Consider the following 23,560-nt stretch of genomic DNA (forward strand, 5'->3'; position numbering starts at 1 on the left):
CTCTAGTTACTTAAAACAAGCAAAAACTAAAGTGAGTGCAAACAATCAACAACACAAAATCAATGATACCCTGTCAGATTCTAAGGGCTGAATAAATATTCCAAAACTGAGAATACTACAAATATATTGACTTTCTGGATGGATGGATTGAAATCATGATATTCAAGGATTTTGGGAAGTCTTGATGTACTATGTTGATAGAAACCAGCAAAGTTTTAACTGCTAAGAATGATGGGTAGCCACCTAGCAATGTTAAAAGAAGGTTGGATACCAGTTCTGCCCTCTGTCAAAATACAACAAATTATTTCATCTTTTCAAGATTTAGGACATTTTTTTCCTAATGCTGATGTGATTAGGGAATGTATTCAAAGGTGAAACAAACAGATTGGAATATTTCCCAGGCACTGTACTAAGACACCATGCAAATGATAATTCTGCAGGACTAGGACTGTTTTTCGCATGTAGGCAAAATGTATGACAATATGAACATCAGTTCTGAAGTATTAGTTTACTTAAATTCACCTCTCTTCCTAATCGAATACGGGAAACCTTGTCTATGCAGTACATCACAAGCTGAAGAAGTTCTTTCATTTTCTCTATGTCAGCCACTGTGGATTTTCCTTTCCCAGCAACTGCAATAAAAAGATAATGAATGGATGCATCAAGTATTTAGCATTACTTGCATTTTGCATTAGCATTTAAAAGTACCTCAGTGCCATGATCCAATAGTGCCAACCAATCTTGTAAAAAGTGTCTGTATTGGCATTTAACAGCACCTAAGTGCCATGGTGCAATAGTGCCAACCAATCTTGTAAAAAGTATGTCTGTATTGGCATTTAACAGCACCTAAGTGCCATGGTGCAATAGTGCCAACCAAAAGCAAAGCTACATAAAAAGTTTAATAATGATGACTTGCACAAAAATTTAGGAAGATAAACCCTCAAAATAAATGTAAATATGAAGTACTACAAGATAAACCCTCAAAATAAATGTAAATATGAAGTACTACAAGATAAATCCTCAAAATAAATGTAAATATGAAGTACTACAAGATAAACCCTCAAAATAAATGTAAAAATGAAGTACTACAAGATAAACCCTCAAAATAAATGTAAACATGAAGTAAAACAAGATTTACCCTCAAAATAAATGTAAATATGAAGTACTACAAGATAAACCCTCAAAATAAATGTAAATATGAAGTACTACAAGATAAACCCTCAAAATAAATGTAAAAATGAAGTACTACAAGATAAACCCTCAAAATAAATGTAAACATGAAGTAAAACAAGATTTACACTCAAAATAAATATAAACATGAAGTGGTATAGTTAAGATGTTTTATCATGGAGTTCTTTGTGATGACAGCAATTCCACCTCCGCGAGAATTTCGTGGGAACAACTTGATGGAGTAACCAGTGGGTGTTAAATCTGCACACTTGGGCTCATTGCCTGATGTTTTTAGCCATGTTTCTGTCATGAAAAATATGTCAACATTTTGGTCGTTGATAAAATGAACTAGTTCTGTGAGCTTTTCCGGTGGTCCTACTGACTGGGCATTGATTACATTTATTTTGAGGGTTTATCTTGTAGTGCTTCATGTTTACATTTATTTTGAGGGTTTATCTTGTAGTACTTCATATTTATATTCATTTTGAGGGTTTATCTTGAGTACTTCATGTTTATATTTATTTTGAGGGTTTATCTTGTAGTACTTCATGTTTACATTTATTTTGAGGGTTTATCTTGTAGTACTTTATGTTTACATTTATTTTGAGGGTTTATCTTGTAGTACTTCATGTTTACATTTATTTTGAGCACTTATCTTGTAGTACTTCTTGTTTACATTTATTTTTAGGGTTTATCATGTATTCATGTTTACATTTATTTTGAGGGTTTATTTTGTAGTACCTCATGTTTACATGTTATGGCCTTGCAAAATTGAGCGCCCAGGTCTCCCTCATGTGTGCATCCAGAATGCAAAATACATATCCACTGGATGCATGGCCTTGGAAAATTGAGGGCCCAGGTTTCCCTCAAGTGTGCATCCAGAATGCAAAATACATCCATTGGATGCATGGCCTTGGAAAATTGAGCGCCCAGGTCTCCCTCATGTGTGCATCCAGAATGCAAAATACATCCATTGGATGCATGGCCTTGGAAAATTGAGGGCCCAGGTTTCCCTCAAGTGTGCATCCAGAATGCAAAATACATCCATTGGATGCATGGCCTTGGAAAATTGAGCGCCCAGGTCTCCCTCATGTGTGCATCCAGAATGCAAAATACATCCATTGGATGCATGGCCTTGGAAAATTGAGCGCCCAGGTCTCCCTCATGTGTGCATCCAGAATGCAAAATACATCCACTGGATGCATGGCCTTGGAAAATTGAGTGCCCAGGTCTCCCTCATGTGTGCATCCAGAATGCAAAATACATCCACTGGATGCATGGCCTTGGAAAATTGAGGGCCCAGGTTTCCCTCAAGTGTGCATCCAGAATGCAAAATACATCCATTGGATGCATGGCCTTGGAAAATTGAGGGTCCTGGTCTCCGTCATGTGTTTTTTGCAACCGATGTGCTTCCTCGCATCATCTCTGTGATTGCACACCGAGTACAAAAAAGCATGAAGAATATCAATGTTTAATGGCAGAATGCACGGCCAATTTTTGATATATTCCAAATTAAACTTCACTTTTTGAGCAATACATTTCTTTTTCCTTGGTGGTGAAGACATTTTCAAGATCTTACATGTGATGCTGAACAGTAACTCAAATCAGTGTTGGTGACGCATGTGCGGAGCAAAATTCCAGTCAGGCCCCACTTTCTCTCAACAGCATTTGTAAAACTACTCTTATACATATAGATTAAAATAGGCTAAAATGCTTGCTACTGGGTCAACTGTACTAATTGGCTGTAGATCTACTAATATCGCAACCAGCAGTACTGGACCATTTCGGCAACTGGGAATATCACGACTAGCGCTTAACGGGAAATCGGTTATTTTATTAAAGATTTAAAATAATTGAGAATAGGAGAGGGTTGACAGCTATGCTCACTGCTGATCTGATAAAATGACCTAATACAAATCCAATCCTCGTTGAATGATGTGATAAAATGACCTAATACAAACCCAATCCACACTGCATGATGCAAGGTGGACTGACAAATTGACTTCCAACTGACATCATTAATTTGTATCCTGGAAATGCTTTGTAATTTATCCAATTACTGAAATTATACAGCCTAGATTATTTAATAGCAAATTTTAAACAATAAAATGACATGGCGGGATGTCTGGTCTATCATGGTTTCATGCAGTGGATAGCAAGTGATAAGGATGCTTTGTGGAGTGATTTATCAAGTTGTCAGACACTTTTAATTGTAATGCCTCCACTGGTGAAAAGTGAAAACTGAGGGTTACTGACACCAGGCTGATGTGCCAATACAAAAAGGCAATTACCGACACCAGACTGATGCCCCCATTACACAAAGACACCAGGCTGATGTCCCCATTACACAAAGACACCAGGCTGATGCCCCCATTACACAAAGACACCAGGCTGATACCCCAATTAGAAAAGGGCAATTACTGACACCAAGATGGTGCCTCAATTACACAAAAGCAATTACTGACACTAAGCTGATTCCCAAATTACACAAAGGCAGTTACTGACACCAGGCTGATGCCTTAATTACACAAGCATAGTTACTGACACCAGGTTGATACCCCAATTACACAAGGATATTTACTTAAACAAGGGTAGTTATTGACACCAGGCTGACTCCAAAATACACGCAGGCAGTTACTGACACCAGGCTGATACCCCAATTAAAAAAGAGTAGTACTGACACCAGGTTGATGCCACAATTACACAAGGTCAGTTAATGACACCAGACTAATGCTCCAATTACACAAGGGCAATTACTGATAATAGGCTAATGCTAATTAGAAAAAGGCATGTTGATTATTCTGACCATGCATATGATTCCAATATTTCACACTGTCATCACTCACCATTAAAGCAGAAGATTAGGGCTGGTTTAACCTCAGGCATCTTCTGCTGTTGACTGTCACTGAAATAAAGAAAACAAGAAGAAATAAGTTTCCTTTCATTTAAATATTATAAAATTACCTATCTGAGATAAGTCCCTGAGTATTAAAAAATTACCTATCCTGAGAGAGGTACCTTTGAAACTAGTACAAGCCCAGCCAAGAATTTCACTCAACTCACACAACCTAATAAATGTATTTGTTCAGAGCTGTGTCAGGGCTGAAACAAAATTATGCTTAGGGTCTCATTATCGGAACCTTTCCAAACGTTAAAGATAACTTTTTCTCACTCACAAATATTGTTTCCTCTGCCCTGTTTAATAATTTTACAATCAAATAATTGTAATTTTGTCTACAGTGTAGCAAGTTTTAAATTATTATTCTTTAAGTAGGTCAAAGTCTGCTCTGAAACATGACTGCTGCAAATATGTTCATTTTATAAATTTTTATCACAGAAAAAAGAAAACAATCTTTTTGCAACTCTGGGATAATTTGATAAAGAATAAATTGTGTAAATGAGGATAATCCAAGTCTGAATTGATAATCTTGACAATGATGCTGCACTTACTCCTGAGCCTTCAGTCCTGAGTACTGGTCTGATATATGGATGTACTCAACAGACTCACTGTATTTGGTCAGCACCTGACACAACTGAAACAAGGTCAAGTAAAAAATTATGATTATGACTGCACAAATCAAGAATATTGTTAATATACTATTATTTCGTGGGGTAGCAATTTTTATGGACTACATAGTTTGTACAAAAAAAAGAATTTAAATATCCAACAAATAATGACCATTCTGTGGAAACAATAAATAGGACACCTCCAAAATCGATAAATGGAAGCATTAAAGACAGTATTTTGTGTGTAAAACCAAGAAAATTCATCCCCCCACCCAAATAAATGAATTTATGGTACATTTTGTCATAAAAATAGTATCATCTCAAATTAAAAGACTGTTATGACTCATTGGTTATAAACTAAATAACAGAAAGAAGCAAAACCAACAAATTTGTTGAATTTGGTAAAACTTGCATCAAATAATTTAATTATCAAAGTTATAAATGAAAATGCAAGAAAAACTTATAGCATTATGAAGTAAATCCAAAATAATCTGAAAGAGTTATATTCAAGTCCAAACGAATGAAATGCTTGGTATGAACTTCAGAATTGTAAATGTACTGGTCCACAAAGAATTGTCCAAAACTTCTTTGAATATATTTTCAGAATAATGTTATAGTCCAAACAATTAGCACTTTGTATTTCCACTGAACAGTCCAAACAAATGTTTTTCCTCTCAAATAATGTAACATAAAACATGTCTGCAGACTTGATGTTGCAACAGGAACACAAGAAATATGAATGACTCAAAAATAAGAATGAAATTTGAATGCTCTTGACTCATTACACACACCTTCTATTATCAATATGTTTCACAACAGACCCCCCATGTGACAGATCATACTACTCATTCTAATGTTTCAAAATACCTATTCATGTGACTTAATGCATCCAATAAGAATTAACTTAATTCTTCTGAGGCACCAACTGACCTATCTATCCAATGGGAAAAAGGCTGAATCTCATAAACAGGTTTACTAATAATTCTATTATTAGCAACTGTCAAGGTGTACATAAGAATCTATAGATCCTAAACAAATTTTGTTCTTTAATATTCCTAAAATGGACCCGTCACATGGACAAAATCTAAAGGTAATCAGTACGATTTACAGCCATATATAAAAATTTACAAAATTAGATAAAATCATGTACCAGGAGTAACAAAAAATGCAGATATACATAAAAAAAGACCTTTTTCTGCCACATCATAACTACAAAATTAATAAAAATTAATTTTACCTTCTTACACAAAATAGTTACTCATGTAATATATTATTTATAAGAAGAAGTTGTTTATTTCAAACAAGGTGCTCTTTTCCCACATAATATTTGTATTTGGGTATAATTACTTTATGTATTTGGGTATAATTACATTATATATTTGGGTATAATTACATTATATATTTGGGTATAACTATCTATAAACAAGGGTTTGTCCATCCTAGGACAGGAGTGATCAAAGTAAGTGGAAGATAAAATTTTAAAATATTTTCAAAATAGAAAAATTGGGATGAGCAAGTTAAAATGAAAGTTTGAACATAAAAATACAAAGTATTAAAATAACTGGGATGCCACAGCAAGTTTTGAACCCATGACCTCTTGTTTAGAAGCTGTGACAAATGGAAAGACGAATGGGAGGTATTTATATATAAGATTTGTATTGGAGTAAAACTATATAGTTATCTGAATTTGAGGATACCTATAGATGTATTTGTATTCTGGTATAATTACATAAATATTTGGGTATAACTATATTTGTTTATGTTTTTGGCTATATGTATTTGTATTCTGGTATAATTAAATAAGCATTTTGTGTTTTTCAGTGTAATTATATAAGCATTTTGTGTTTGTGGTTAACTATTCATTTGTATTTGTACATACTTATATAAGCATTTTGTGTTTTGGGGTATAACTATTCATTTGTATTTGTGTATAATTATATAAGCATTTTGTGTTGTTTGTAGAACTATCAAAGCATTTTGTGTTTTTTGGTATAAATACAGTATATATATATTTATATTTGGGTATAACTATATTTGTATTTGGGTATAATTATATTTGTATTTGGGTATAACTACATATAATAATTATGTATTTGAATTATGTATAATTATATAAGTACTTTGTGTTTTGGGGTATAACTATATTTGTCTTTGGGTATAACTATATTTATTTGTGTTTGGGTATAACTATATACATTTGTATTTGGGTATAACTATATATATATCTGTATTTGGATATAGCTATATACATTTGTATTTGGGTATAACTATATATATTTGTATTTGGGTATAACTATATATATATATATATATATATATATATATATATATATATATATATATATATATATATATATATATATATATATATATTAGTGTGTGGGTATAACTATATATATTTGTATTTGGGTATAACTATATACATTTGTATTTGGGTATAACTATATATATATATTTGTATTTGAGTATAGCTATATACATTTGTATTTGGGTATAACTATATATATTTGTGTTTGGGTATAACTATATATATTTGTATTTGGGTATAACTATATATATTTGTATTTGGGTATGACTATATACATTTGTTTTTGGGTATAACTATATATATATTTGAATATGAATTATAGTATAATTATATTAGCATTTTATGTTTTTCATTACAACTATATAAGCATTTTGTGTTTTGGGGTTGAACTATGTATCTGATGCATAACTCTGTTGTATGTATTTGAATTATGGTATAATTATATTCTGCATATAAGCTGAATAATTTAGGAAAAAAAGAAAGCCTTGAAAATGGGGGGGAGGCATCAGCTTATCCATGAGACAAAGTCTAAATATGAAAATTTTAAAGTTTTTTGCAGACTACTGTAATAGCTGTAAATCTCAGTAAACAAACAAAATTAATTTTTTGTTCTGTGTCTCAAGACCTAAATGCATGTCAAAAAGCATACTTTCTGTGTCCCAGCACTTACTAAACTGCTATAAACTACCATCATTGTTTTTGGTATTATTTTGTGCATATTTTCTGATTTCTCCAGCATGAAATTAAATAAAGGTAAATAAATATTTCATACTAATAGCATGTAGGTAATGGTCACTAAGACAAAATTGACCATAACATGTACAGTTCATGGCCATTAATACATACAATTGACCATAACATGTATGGATCACAGTTACCAAGACAAACAACTGACCATAACACATGTAGTTTGTGGTCACTAAGTCATAAAATTGACCATAGCATGTGTAGGTCATGGACACTAGGACATAAAACTGACCCCAACATGAGTAGGTTATGGTCACCAAAACAAAACTGACCCCAACATGAGTAGTTCATGGTTACCAAAACAAAACTGACCCCAGCATGAGTAGTTCATGGTCACCAAAACAAAACTGACCCCAACATGAGTAGTTCATGGTCACTAAGAGATTCTTTCATGTACTCCAAAGCATGCTAAATATCTTGATTATTTTGACTAACTCTGGCATCATTTATGACTGATGCATTAACTTCTACAAGAATAGGATTCATAATGAATATATGACTTCTTGAAAACTATCTCTGTGTGTACAAGACCGTGTCTTAAAAACTATCTATATATGTACAAGACTTTGTCTTGAAAACTATATATATATGTGTACAAGACCTTGTCTTGAAAACTATATATGTGTACAAGACTTTGTCTTGAAAACTATATATATATGTACAAGACCTTGTCTTGAAAACTGTATGTGTACAACACCTTGTCTAGAAAACTATTTATATGTGTACAAGACCTTGTCTTGGAACCTATCAATATGTGTACAACACCCTGCCTTGAAAACTATTTGTATGTGTACAAGACCTTGTCTTGAAAACTATTTGTATGTGTACAAGACCTTGCCTTGAAAACTATATGTGTACAAGACCTTGCCTTGAAAACTATCTATATGTGTACAATACATTGTCTTGGAAACTATGAATCTGTGTACAAGACCTTGTCTTGAAAACTATATATATGTATACAAGGCATTGTCTTGAAAACTATATGTGTACAAGACCTTGCCTTGAAAACTATCTATATGTGTACAATACTTTGTCTTGGAAACTATGAATATGTGTACAAGACCTTGTCTTGAAAACTATATATGTGTGTACAAGACCTTGCCTTGAAAACTATCTATATGTGTACAATACTTTGTCTTGGAAACTATGAATATGTGTACAAGACCTTGTCTTGAAAACTATATATATGTATACAAGGCATTGTCTTGAAAACTATATGTGTACAAGACCTTGCCTTGAAAACTATCTATATGTGTACAATACTTTGTCTTGGAAACTATGAATATGTGTACAAGACCTTGTCTTGAAAACTATGAATATGTGTACAAGACCTTGTCTTGAAAACTATATATATGTATACAAGGCATTGTCTTGAAAACTATATGTCAACAAGACCTTGCTCTGAAAACTATATATATGTGTACAAGACCTTGTCTTGGAAACTATATATATGCATACAAGACCTTATCTTGAAAACTATATGTCAACAAGACCTTGCTTTGAAAACTATATACATGTGTACAATACTTTGTCCTGAAAACTATTTATATGTGTAGAAGATTTTGTCAGTACATCAATTTTATCTGTTTGTCTTTGGGGAAAAAATGTTGCAAAGTGTTCACAAAATATCCAACTGGAATATCAGTAAATCCAAACCAGGAGATACAATAATCCAATTAATTAAAATCTACAGTGAAAAATTCAAACCTGGAGATACAGCAAACCAATTAATTAAAATCTACAGTAAATCCAAACCAGGAGATACAATAACCTAATGAATAAAAACCTACAGTAAATCCAAACCAGGAGATACAATAACCCATTTAATTAAAATCTACAGTAAACCCAAACCAGGAGATACAATAACCCAATTAATTAAAATCTACAGTAAATCCAAACCAGGAGATACAGTAACCAAATTAATTAAAATCTACCACAAAGATGTTCTTAATAAGTGCTGTCAAACACATGATAATGTTTAATTTTCATCTCATGAACTGAACTGTATGAATAGGCTTTATTAACCTTATTATCTATAGGTATAATTTTCCTTACCTTTGCATCCAGAACATGACCAGTTGCCTCCCCTATCTCACTCAGGATTTGGAAACAGGCAGGAATATTAAATTTCTCAGAGCTCTTCTTCTCTGTAAATTGTGCCTGGAAATGGTGTAAAGTACACTTTTTTAAAATTTAAAAAAACATTATGACAATTCCAATAAGGTTGGTTGCAACATGCAAAGCTGTTAACAAATATATCTTCAATATTACCTTAAGACCATAAATTAAGGTAGCAAGCAATTACATTTTAAGGCAAGATGTATTTTGTATACTATTTTGTATACTGCATAATTAGGGGATAGAAGCAACATTTTTTCAAATTAGCTGATATATACTGTGGTAATACTGATACAAATGTAGCTTGATTCACCGCTCTGGTGGCCTAAGTGGTTAGAGCATCCACCTCAGATGCGGGAGGTTGCAGGCTTTAAACCTCACTGAGTCATACCAAAGATGTATAAAAATGGTACTAACAGCTGCCTCGCTTGGCGCTCAGCATTAAGAGGTTAGTGCTAGGACTGGTCGGCATGGTGCCAGGATAATGTGACTGGGTGGCACATGATGCTACATGTCTGCGGCATGATGACCCAGTACTAGACATCAATTATGGCTGTCACACTGCAGATATTGTAGCAATATGACTGAAAAATTGATGAAGCTATTTTAAAAATCAAAATCACACATACAGTACAGATTAATATAAAAGATTACTGCTCTATGGTATCACACACATTCTATCATCATGGCATAGAGGATCTTGGTCATAAGACATCTACGACTCAATGACCAACTTTGAATTGCATAGATTTAAATCACTTGCACTGCTTCCTACATGGAATCTTTCCTGGATTCTGACTTAGATGAATTAAAATAAATCTAAGCCTTTATCCAGGACCTCACTGAAGCTCCTTACATAAAAAAACATGTTTCCTAATAGCATTAGCTGAGGCAAGCCGAGTCAGTGAATTATATGCCCAGTCCTGCCAACCCTCACAAGTCCGTCTCAGTAAGGCAGTTGATTGTTTTCCGTAAGATTGACCAGTTTTCAGTAAGGTGTAACAAAATATCAATAACTGCCCTTGCAAAGCTGGAAAACGTAAATTAAAAGTTTGACGCAGCAATAAACATTATGTTCAACTGAAAATGTTGTACAGTACGTGTAGCCTTTATGTACCACTAGTACAGTTGCATAAACTTTAGTTCCAAACCCTATGCAACTCAATGGCTTGTTGCTATCTCTCAACTTGATGTAATTCTTGGAAATTCTTTTTCCATTTCACATGACAATGGCAATCATATCTCCCACCACGAGACATTACTCAAAGTGGTATATAATGTTCAAAAACGTAATTGTGTCCTTTCCAGCTTTTATTCACAAGAATCTGAATACTCCTTTTAATTCTTCTGTGTTGTTTATTAACACTTTTCTAGAAGCTTATTTTCCCTTTCATCTTTAACATGCATCGCTTTCTGGACGCCACTTATAAAAGAATAATATAATCAACAGTTTGATCACACATACGCTTTGCTTGAACAAACAGATGCAGTTTAAAACATCTGGAGACCTGCTGTAAAGTTAGTCTGGTTCCCTGACTAATTTAACTAATTCTAATATGAAAACTGGATCCAAATCAAACACAGACAAACCAATTATCCAGATTTTTTGGCAACAATCATTTTTCCGTAGTTTTTGCTTGTATCCTCTAAGTCTGTATTTTAAGGGTACTTTTCGTAAGACTTACAGCAAAGCCTAAGATTTGGCAGGTCTGCATGCCCTCTCTGTAGACCCAGACTACTTCAGTTTCCTCCAACAGATGGTAAAGCAGTCCTTATGACACAAGATGATTACATCACCAAGAATATTATGTCTTCAATGGGCAATCAAAATGCCATGACACATAACCTATCCCCTGTAATGACAAAACCCATGAGGCCTTCAAACAGGACCCAGTGCATGTGCTCAGACTGAATCTGAAGCAAACTGAGCCAGTTCATGAAGCTTGAGTTAAACCTGGGAAAGAGGTTATAACCCCAAGTCCTGTCATCACAAATGAGGTAGGTAATAAAGCATACTCTGACATATCGCCATATCAACAGAGTCGCCTCATGAAGATATCTGCTCATGAAAAAAGAGCAGTCTCCATCAGCCTTGCCTTGGACCACAATGTCTCCTATCAAAATCATCATTGGGGCCATCGGTTGGCATGCAAAGTCATCTACGAAACTTGGCTCAACAGCGACACACTCTTGATCTAATAGGCACAGTCTCAGTTGCACAAGCAGCTACCAGACCTTAACTGACATCAGCACAACCTCTGGAAGGTACTGGGTTTGCCTGGAAATTTTATATGCCAAAAAGATCACATTACGTTTTCTTTCTAGACGTAAACCTCATTGGGTCCAGTTGTGCTGTTTGCAAGTTAAGAGTGGATTACCTTTCATATGTCACATGTCAGCAGCAAGGTAATGGTCATTAGTTATTGCCCTTTGTCTGTACAATACCGAAAGAAAAGATTAATTTGTGTGTCTTGGTAGGGCTTATATTCCTAATGTTAATGTGGACAGGTAATTATTCTTGAAGAAACATAATATACTTAAAAATTTGTTGAACAAATGTATAAAGTGAAGTATACTGCCACAATGACATCAATGTGTTCTATGTCCATAGTAGGGCTCCAAGTGGCCAAGTGGTCTAAACGATCTCCATTACGGATCAATGCCATCTCACCTCTGTCTGCATGGGTTCAAGTCTAGGATTCGGCCAATGTGGGTATGCAAGAAAGCTTTCCGGTAGCTTCTCGTGGGTCAGTGGTTCTTCCCCGGTTCTTCCTCCACCATTAATACTGGCCACCATACATAGCCTATCATGTGCTAAAAAATGGCGCTAAACCCCACAACAAGAACAGTTATGTACATAGTGGATTGTATTGCCACAATGACATCGAAGTGTTCTATGTACATAGCTGATTATACTGCTACAATGACATCCAAGTGTTATTATGTAGATAGTGAATTATATTGCCATAAGGACATCCATGTGTTCTATGTTGTTGTTGTTGTTGTAGGGTATAATACCATTTTTCAGCACATGATAGGCTATACATGGCGGTCAGTATTAATGGTGGAGGAAGAACCCGAGAAAACCCCAGAAAGAACCACCGACTCACGAGAACATGTGTTCTATGTACATAGTGAATTATATTGCCATAATGACATCAAGGTGTTCTATGTACATAGTGAATTATATTGCCATAAGGACATCCAAGTGTTCCATGTACATAGTGAATTATATTGCCGTAAGGACATCCAAGTGTTCTATGTACATAGTGAATTATACTGCCATAATGACATCCAAGTTATCCGTGCACATAGTGAATTATATTGCCATAAGGACATCCAAGTGTTCTATGTACATAGTGAATTATATTGCCATAAGGACATTCATGTGTCATTATGTACTTAGTGAATTATATTGCCATAATGACATCCAAGTGTCATTATGTACATAGTGAATTATATTGCCATAAGGACATCCAAGTGTTCCATGTACATAGTGAATTACATTGCCATAAGGACATCCAAATGTTCCATGTACATAGTGAATTATATTGTCATAATGACATCCAAGTGTTCTATGTACATAGTGAATTATATTGCCATAAGGACATCCAAGTGTTCCATGTACATAGTGAATTACATTGCCATAAGGACATCCAAATGTTCTATATACATAGTGGATTGTATTGCCACAATGACATCGATGTGTTCTATGTACATAGTTGATTATACTGCTACAATGACATCCAAGTATTATTATGTACATAGTAAATTATATTGCCATAAGGATATCCAAATGTTATTATACTGCCATACAGACATCAAAGTGTTATATGTACATAGTGAATTATATTGCCATAATGACATCAAAGTGTTCCATGTACATAGTGAATTATATTGCCATAAGGACATCCAAATGTTCCATGTACATAGTGAATTATATTGTCATAATGACATCCAAGTGTTCTATGTACATAGTGAATTATATTGCCATAAGGACATCCAAGTGTTCTATGTACATAGTGAATTATATTGCCATAAGGACATCCAAGTGTTCTATGTACATAGTGAATTATATTGCCATAAGGACATCCAAGTGTTCGACATACATAGTGAATTATATTGCTATAATGACATTCAAGTGTTCTATGTACATAGTGAATTATATTGCCATAATGACAATCAAGTGTTCTATGTACATAGTGAATTATATTGCCATAAAGACATCCAAGTGTTATATGTGCATAGTGAATTATATTGCCATAATGACATCCAAGTGTTCTATGTACATAGTGGATTATACTGACATAATGACATCCAAGTGTTCTATGTACATAGTGGATTATATTGCCATAAGGACATCCAAGTGTTATATGTGCATAGTGAATTATATTGCCATAATGACATCCAAGGGTTCTATGTACATAGTGAATTATACTGCCATAAGGACATCCAAGTGTTCCATGTACATAGTGAATTATATTGCCATAAGGACATCCATGTGTTCCATGTACATAGTGAATTATATTGCCATAAGGACATCCAAGTGTTACATGTGCATAGTGAATTATATTGCCATAATGACATCCAAGGGTTCTATGTACATAGTGAATTATATTGCCATAATGACATCCAAGTGTTACATGTACATAGTGAATTATATTGCCATAATGACATCCAAGTGTTCTATGTACATAGTGGATTATACTGCCATAATGACATCCAAGTGTTCTATGTACATAGTGGATTATATTTCCATAATGATATCAAAGTGTTATAAGTATATAGAGGATTATATTGCTCAAAATACTGAAATGTAACTAAACGGAAAGCACATTATATTAACAGACATTAAATTTATAATATATTAAATACAAGAAACAAATGTTTCACATGCAAGCTTTTGACATTGCTGTTGATCATGTGCTGCAAAATGGAATATAATAGAAAATATTAGTGAATGACAAATATTAGCATACTAATAGGAGTGCATCAAGGTCAATCAGCATTCTCTATTTTCATTTAATTTAACTAATAATTAAACTTTCTTAAAATTAGACATATGCTAACTTTAATCCTTATGTAATGTATATTGGTGCAATAGCACCAAAGTTCATTCTGTGCCAGGATAAATTCTTAACACCTACATGCCACTTACCAGATCATTCATCTCCTTATGGATTTTTGCAGCTATTTTCTTTTGAGCAACAGCAAACACATATTTATCCATTACACCTGTATCCAAGTACACTGTAACCATCTAGAAGATAAGATTTACATATTACATTAATTCCATATACAAAGTACTCAATTTATGTACAAAGTACCCAAATGATGTACCATGAACTCAATTCATGAACAACGTACACAATTCATTACAAAGTATTCAATTCCTGTATAAAGTACCCAATTCCTGTACAAAGTACCCAATTCATTACAAAGTACCCAATATATGTTGTTGTTGTTGTAGGGTTTAATGCCATTTTTTTCAGCACAAAATAGGCTATACATGACAGCCAGTATAAATGGTGGAAGAAAAACCCAGGAAAACCCCAGGAAGAACAACCAACCCACGATAAGCTATTGGCAAGCTTTCTCACATACCCGCATTGGCCAATTCTGAGACTCGAATCCACCTAGACAGAGGTGAGATGACAGTGATCCATAACTGTGAGTGCTTTAGACCACTCTGCCACTCGGGGCCCCTCCCAATTTATGTACAAAGTACCCAATTCATCCCAAAACACCCAATTCCTGTACAAAGTACCCATTTTGATTCAATGTACTCAATTCATGTACAAAGTACCCAATTTATGAACAAAGTACCCAACTGATGTACCATGTACTCAATTCATGTACAATGTACCGTATTTCATGTAATTCTTCATACATGAAAAAATCATTAATTTCAGTGTACAAAAAATTATTTGCAAAATAAATAATTATAATTTTGCTGTTCTGGCCGTGTATGAAAATTAAGGGATCAACCTGAACAAATTCTACGGAATGCATGCTACTCAACAACTTAACGGTACAAACGTACAAAGTAAACGCATATTTTCTGTCTCATTCTGCACTCAACTCAATAATCTAATTGCAAAAAAATAAAAGTACTCAAAAAGATTTTTGTTGTTACTAGTGAATGAGAGACAGGATTATGTCTCAGTGTGAAAGCTCATCTGCATTTAGAGCATATGTAGCTGTTATGTTGTGTAATGTTGGCAAAATGATAGCCCTACATGTAAGACGTATCACATGTTGTTGTTGTTGTTGTGGGGTTTAACGCCATTTTTCAGCACAGATAGGCTATACATAGCGGCCAGTATTAACGGTGGAGGAAGAACCCGGGAAAACCCCCAGAAAGAACCACCGACCCACGAGAAGCTACTGGCAGGCTTTCTCACATACCCACACTGGCTGAATCTGAGACTCGAACCCATGCAGAGGTGAGATGGCAGTGATCTGTAACAGAGAGCGCTTTAGACCACTTGGCCACTCGGGGCCCTGACGTATCACAATTATGCTTTAGTGCACAAAAACAGGTCAAAACATAAATATCAGCGTTGAGGTCTTCCATGTAGGACTAGCAAAATGATTAAGATGGTTTGAATATGCATCAGTTAAGGGTATTATTTACTGGTAAATTTTATGCAACGATACAAGCCCACAATGCCAAGAAATTAAGTGCAACTTGAACTTTTTACAACAGCAATAATCTCATTATCAAATTGCAATAAACAAAATAAAGAATTTGAAATCACGTTTTAGTCAATGCGCATGAGCATGCATGTACATGTGCGTGTGCATGCGTGTGAGAGAGATGAAAAAAATTTGTCCATGTTCAAGACTATTTATTCTTGCCAGTTTTTATTTGCATCTTTTGCAAAGAGAAAAAAGACTATATTTTGAGTTACCTGACGAATGTGATAATTCTCATGTATTACGATTCTACTATATTTCAGTATCAATAAACAGTGCTAAATCAACAATTCATTCTTGTTTTAAATAAGATGTACATTGTTACAACAACCACATGGCTATGCAGTGTTAATTACACTGTCATTAAACATGCTTAGCGCTTTGGTTATTCGAGTTGAAACCAGATTTAGGGCAAGAAAAGACAGAATAGGTCAAATCAGCAAGGCTGCCAGTAGGGAAATAAAAATCTGAAATAGGAATGAATTAAGTGCTCAGTTCTTTCCTTATATACTTACATATGGGCCTAAAATGCAAGTTTCTCCTACCCACTATGTCATATTTCACAACACTGTATTTACCATATATGTTGGGATTTATTAGGACACCATAATTTAATTTTTAAAGTAACATTTTTGTGAACTTATTGTTCTGGGACACATTATTTTTTCTTAGTCATAAGCTGTGGGACACCATTTAAATCATTCAAAAATTATGCTGGAGAAGGAACTCCAACTTAATTTTTTAATAAAAAATATCAAACTGTGAACTTGAGAGAAAACTCCTTAATCCACTACAGCAGCATCACATAAACCCAACCCTTCTTCTGCTCTTGTAACAGACATGATTTTGGTCTTCCATAAAAAAGCTGAACAATTTTTAGGTGGGTTGGGGGTCCTCCCCCAATGGGGTCTCGAGAAGCAGTGCCCCTGATCTAACGATCCAGGGGGCCAAAGGCTCCGACCAAACACGCATTTTACACTCATAAAAAACTGCTCCTGGTGCAAATTATGATTATAAAATAAACCAAAATAATCATCTGAAAAACTAATAAACTTACCAAAAAATTTAAACTTGACTTTAATAATTTCACAATATTTATAGTCACATGAATTTGTTCTCCAATACTATTGATGCTTAAGTTATTTCATGTGCATGTCAGTGTTCACATCCTAATTGAGTCACAACAATTTCTCAATTTTTGCAGCAAATATATTGTAATTCTCTAATTTCATAACAAATTTGTAAATTAAACCCCCAAGTGGATAAACTATATGCCTAATGCTAATACTGTATTCCTGCAACAAACTCCTCATCAATAATCTCTGAATTTTATTTTTCATGTTGTGGATGAAAGCAAGTGGGTTGTGATCACTGACTACAAAAACTGGAGAAGGAGCTGAGTGAATATAATGTTGTGTTAGGATCTAAAATCCATCAATGCCACAGCCTGCTTGTTTAGACAGGTATTTTGATCAAATAAATATCTTTACATCCTAATTTCAAGTTAGATTCTTATTTATTAAATTTATCTGAACTGGGCTCAATGGTTTTGTAGCATAAGATCATGCAAGAGAAAAGCAATGAAAAATTATACTTTACTTCTAAACTATATGTATTTTAATTCAGTTTGTTATTCTGCATTTTTCTACATTTAATTTCACAAATACTACTGAAATGAGGGGTTGACCTGCAAGCCATTAGCTTCTGTCAGTCCAGCATGTGTATTGGTTTTGTATTAACATTATTTTTGGGTTAAAAATCACCCAATGGTATCTCCAATATCACTTTTCTAGCTCCAATAATAATCATAGCTTTAAAAATATATTGCCATTATCACTACCATCAGCCAGTATTTGATCAACAAAACCATCATCTAATGACAAACCACACTGGGGATCAACTATTTTGGGTTTTCTAGCTGGCCCATATTTTAAACAAATTAGTAAAACCTCCTTGATGCAAGGTTTAAACTATGACTGAGTGCTTTTTCTAGGGCCCAATGTGTCAATTAAAATTAGTGAAGTAAAAAAGTGTGCATGCGGTAATGATTACATGTAAAAGTGGTGATATCCGATTACTTCCTGTGCATTATAATAATGGAGGAATTGCTAGCATATGATGGAAAATAAAACCATACTTTAAATCCTCACATAACATAAAAAAATGAATTGAAAGTAAAATATTCCATCATATTTTCTTTTTAAGCAAAATCTCTCAAATTCAATGACTTTCAGTGACCTAGGTAAAATACTGACACAAAAAGACAACAGTATATGCTGAACCACATCCATGCTGGAGCATACAATACAGACAGAAAATTAGAGCTTGGTGGCAACAGACCATGGTGTTAATCATATCCTCTCTCAATCACACACATACACACACTGCTGGAGCATTCAAAACACATCAAGATAATTACCACTTAGTGGTATTAAATGGTCTAATCTGTTTTCTCTTGTTAACACATACACTGTCAGGGGATTCAAAGCACTGATATATTTACCACTTGGTGGGAGTTAACAGACCACTGTATTAATCTGTTTTCTCTCATCAACACACACACACTGTCAGGGAATTCAAAGCACTGATACATTTACCACTTGGTGGGAGTTAATAGACCATGGTATTACTCTGTTTTCTCCCATCAACACACACACTGTCAGGGAATTCAAAGCACTGATATATTTACCATTTACTAATCATGTTCTCTCATGAACACACACACAAACAAACACACACATTGCATTACAAAAGAAGGACTAAAGCAAAAAGGTGATATTACCACTTGGTCTGACATCGGTTTGAACAGATGGGCCATGGTACTGATCAAGTCCTGTCTCTTCAAAAACTTCAGTTCAACCAGCATGCCCTCTACATATATTCGCCCACTACACCAAAGAGCATACACATTTTCGGACTCTTTCATAAGGGTTCCTATTTGGCCCTCTGTGGTAGTCTCTTTGCTTACACCATCATCTCCTTTTAAAAAAATGGTGGTGGAGATAAATGTAAAAAATCATTTAATCTTGGATGTCAATTATTGTGCATATTACAGTTGTAATAAATGCAAGATTTATAAGTTATTGCATTTGTATGGGAAAATATGAATGAGTTTTTTTAATGGAAATACTGCACAACCTTGGGAGTGCAGTATATCCATCTGACAAAATCAGTTCATATTTTCCCATACAAATGCAGTAATACATGCTCACTTTTTTATTCTACATACTGTTTAATTATATTAGCAAAATACACTACAAGAAACAAAGTAACTGAATGTATGCCGTATTCCAAACTAAATACACAAGCACAGATTCATCATTATACAACAACAACATTATTACTGTACACATAACTCCACCCAGATAAATTTGAACTTAGTCGCGCACTCGACATAACTTTCGAAAGAAAATGGCGTGTCTAGTTAAAATTGAAATTTGGAGTCATACTGTGAATGAATGTGCATTGCAACAACCTTTCCATTTGATCTGAATGAATAGACCTTTGTATTTTTTTCAATTCTATGAAAATTTTGTGATTATGGACTGGATTTATATGTGATAATTCCACACGAAATACATTGGATTGAAGAAGCGAGCGATAAGCGTTTTGACATCTGCAAATGTGTTTCTGTTTCTGTCACTGAATGTTTGAAATCATAATGTGGAAAAAATATGAAGTCTTTCAATTGCTATTATCAAAAAGACAGTATGGAATTTAATGCTTATTTCATTTTGAGTGCAGTAAGAAGGATGTAATTGCACTTATATTTGAAACTACAGTACAATTTCAAAATGTGTAATCAAGATTGACTACCTATGACATGGCTCATGTAATTCGGATTTGCAGAACTAAGTATATTTTGAGGAAATTCTGGATGTAAAGCTGTAAATATATTTTTTTGCCATTCTTATCACCAGAAAAAGAAGACAGTATATGCCTCGTCACTTGTTTGTTATTTGTAAGGAGCCTAAATCCGAAACATTGTAACAAAAAAGTTAACGCGGAATGTGCTAAAGCAGCTGGTATGAGGCAGTCCACGAAACAACTGCTTTACTTCATTCAGAAATAAATTTAAACAACCACAACATAATGTGCCTCCTACGTGAGTGTACATGATCTGTTTACAAATCAAAAGTGCTGGCGTCTGCATCCATTGTTTGGTTACAAAAGAAAGTAGTTCCTTTATGCACGTGAATGCAATATGTGTATTTGCATGCAAGTCTAGTATCGGGTAATATTGCACGATTCTGACAATGTAAAGATAATGGAGAAAAAAAATGAGCATATAATAATGCAAGATCTGATGTACCTTCTATAGAAACAACAGAATTTCCTTTACAAAATCCAAGGAAATAAGTACTAGCAAAACATTCATTTTTAGTACTACAGTGGAACCTGTCTTGAAAGACCACCTCTTCTGAAAGAAATAATGGTCTCCCAAGACAGGTGGTCTCTCATGACAGGTCAAAACACTAAATAACCAGTAAATCTGCAAGGAGAATCTGGTCTCTCAACACAGGTGGTCTTCCATAGCAGTGGTTTCACAAGACAGGTTTTACTGTACCACAAAAACTAATACTCTCAATAATGAATGAATTTGTAGCAGTTAAAGGTCTAGACCCCTATTTAAGTGAGAACAGTTTACATATCCTCATTCTGCGTTTATCTCCCTTTGAGGAAACATATCCTCATTCTGTGTTTATCTCCCTTTGAGGAAACATGTCAGCATCTCATGGGCATATCTGTAGTTACCCTGTCATAAAAACCCCACTTTAAAGGGGTTCTACTGCATAAATTTTCTCAAATATTTCTTTGATTTCATTTTCTCTGATTCGAAATGTTGCAAGTTGGAAACTAGGTCCGTATTTAACCTAATAAGGCTGAAAACCACATTTAAAGTCAGCCAAATGTAAGCATCCATGGGGCTTTCCTTGTCTAAAAACAGAGCCTAACTATGATAATATGATCACATGACAAATCAAAATACGTGTAGTACTATAAATGTAGATAACATGGGAATGGATAAGGATGATTTATATGATAATAAAAGATCACGCACTATTTTCTAAATAGTTTTAATAGACAGTTTTGTACTAGTTAAAGTGAAGCAGTTTTTAAAAGTAGTTTTGTAGTTTTAAAGCAATAGATGAAGCAAGCAATTTGTTATGTAACATGATCACAGTGTCATCTCAAAAGTGTTACAGATTGAAAGTTTACATCACTCTCTCTCTCTCATAGAATTAAAGGATGAGCCCTCTGTTTATTTAAATGGTACATGCATCTTCATTCCAATTTCTCACACAGTGCAAGTTTAAATAAATGAAGGTCTATAGGAGGTTTAGCATAAACAAGAGAGATGAATCCACATACATGGATGGACAAAGTATAACCCATATGCCACCAATGTATAATGGCATGATATTATATATGGAAACATTCTTAACAAGTCATAACTCTTGACTCCTCTTCCAAAAAACGAAGGGAATTATGATGGGGTAAATGAAACATACTTTGATTGAAATAACAGCAAAAAGTAATCTGCAGGTTAAACTTAGCTCAGATTTTTCTCCGAGTTGCATTAAGCTCAAGGACTTCCCATTTATCTTTCAAACAAGCTTATATCTGGCTGATGTTAAAAGTGCTTGGTTGCTATGGAAATAACTTTAAATAAAAACATTTCACATTTTGACAATATTAAATGAAGTAATTGTTCTGAAGAAGGTGTCAAAATTATGTTTCACACCTGTCTGTCATGGGGACCAAAATAAACACATTACTTCCTTTACAAGCAGAAAAACTAGATTTTCATGGCTGAAAACATTCTTTACCCCATGACCTCTTGGGAGTTCCTTCATGAAGGTAAGACAACAAAAGTGGAGGGGTTAAGATGCGACATTTTACCATTGGAGTGAAAAAGATGCATGCACCTGACTCACCAGGAAGTAGCTCTTGCATGAATGAAAACACAAATGCTCCAAGAGATGTAAAGTAATTTCTGCAACCTTTTAACTGTTCTGAGTGATGAAATAGAAATGATTAAAGGTGGAGGAAGGCATTCCAACATCATTTTGCCAACTGGATATGCCTTCAGTAGTGATCGCATTATGGAAGTAATGTGAACCACACTGTCAAAATAATTTAGCAGTGTGTAACAGTTGATAAGTATGGTGCCCAAAAATTTGTCCAGTGATACTGAATGAGACTAAATCATAAATGGATTCAATAACATAAAAACAGAAAGATGTTTCCTGTTTTTCTGGGTGGGCTGGATTTGGAGGTTGCAGAGAATATTATCCTTAATTTAATGTGATCAGGTATTATATTTGATGGAGAAAATGTGTTACATGACAGGTGTGTTAGAAGGTAATGTAATGGGATCAGGTATTATATTTGATGGAGAAAATGTGTTACATGACAGGTGTGTTAGAAGGTAATGTAATGGGATCAGGTATTATATTTGATGGAGAAAATGTGTTACATGACAGGTGTGTTAGAAGGTAATGTAATGGGATCAGGTATTATATTTGATGGAGAAAATGTGTTACATGACAGGTGTGTTAGAATGTAATGTAATGGGATCAGGTGTTGTATTTGATGGAGAAAGTGTGTTTGATTATCAGGTGTAAGAATACAAGACATGAAATTGAGTAATACTGACCATGCAGCAAATCACTTACCTACTACGGTAAAATTTTGTAGAAGGATATCCTTATGTGCATTAAGCCAGGCCTGAGCAAATTTGTTATTTTTGGATTTCCCTGCGATGAAATTCAGGAAGTATACGCCAAGACCTGACAACATCAGCATCTCAAGATAGAAACTGTCCCAGTTGGTTCGCAAATGAAGGGGAACCTGAAAATTGTCTTAAATTCAACATCCTGCTTTCAACATTATGCCATCATTTTGATAATCAAATTTGAAAAAGGATATCAAGAATACATAATTTTCACATGCAATACAAATTATGATATAAATTGGTTTAGAAAAGGTAATGATTTCTGTCCACAA

At 34.2% G+C, this 23,560-nt stretch overlaps 1 protein-coding gene across 5 annotated transcripts in view; it reads right to left on the bottom strand.

Moving 5' to 3' along the window:
- The window catches only part of LOC149776631 (PAT complex subunit CCDC47-like), a 61,727-nt gene that overhangs the window by 18,960 nt on the left and 19,207 nt on the right, over positions 1-23,560 (bottom strand). For all 5 annotated transcript variants that reach the window (XR_016416078.1, XM_089941127.1, XM_089941128.1 and 2 more), the window contains exons 5-11: positions 23,230-23,404; positions 19,332-19,528; positions 15,009-15,110; positions 9,788-9,892; positions 4,621-4,703; positions 4,017-4,075; positions 523-632 (exon numbers count right to left, since the gene is read on the bottom strand). Coding sequence is in view for 4 of the 5 variants with exons in the window: in XM_089941127.1 (XP_089797253.1) it covers positions 523-632; positions 4,017-4,075; positions 4,621-4,703; positions 9,788-9,892; positions 15,009-15,110; positions 19,332-19,528; positions 23,230-23,404 (831 nt within the window). In the remaining variant the exon portion in view is untranslated. The remainder of the gene's footprint in view (positions 1-522; positions 633-4,016; positions 4,076-4,620; positions 4,704-9,787; positions 9,893-15,008; positions 15,111-19,331; positions 19,529-23,229; positions 23,405-23,560) is intronic.

This window comes from Sinohyriopsis cumingii, chromosome 18 (genome assembly GCF_028554795.1).
Source record: "Sinohyriopsis cumingii isolate HCF-2022 chromosome 18, ASM2855479v2, whole genome shotgun sequence".
NCBI classification, from domain to species: Eukaryota; Metazoa; Mollusca; class Bivalvia; order Unionida; family Unionidae; genus Sinohyriopsis; species Sinohyriopsis cumingii.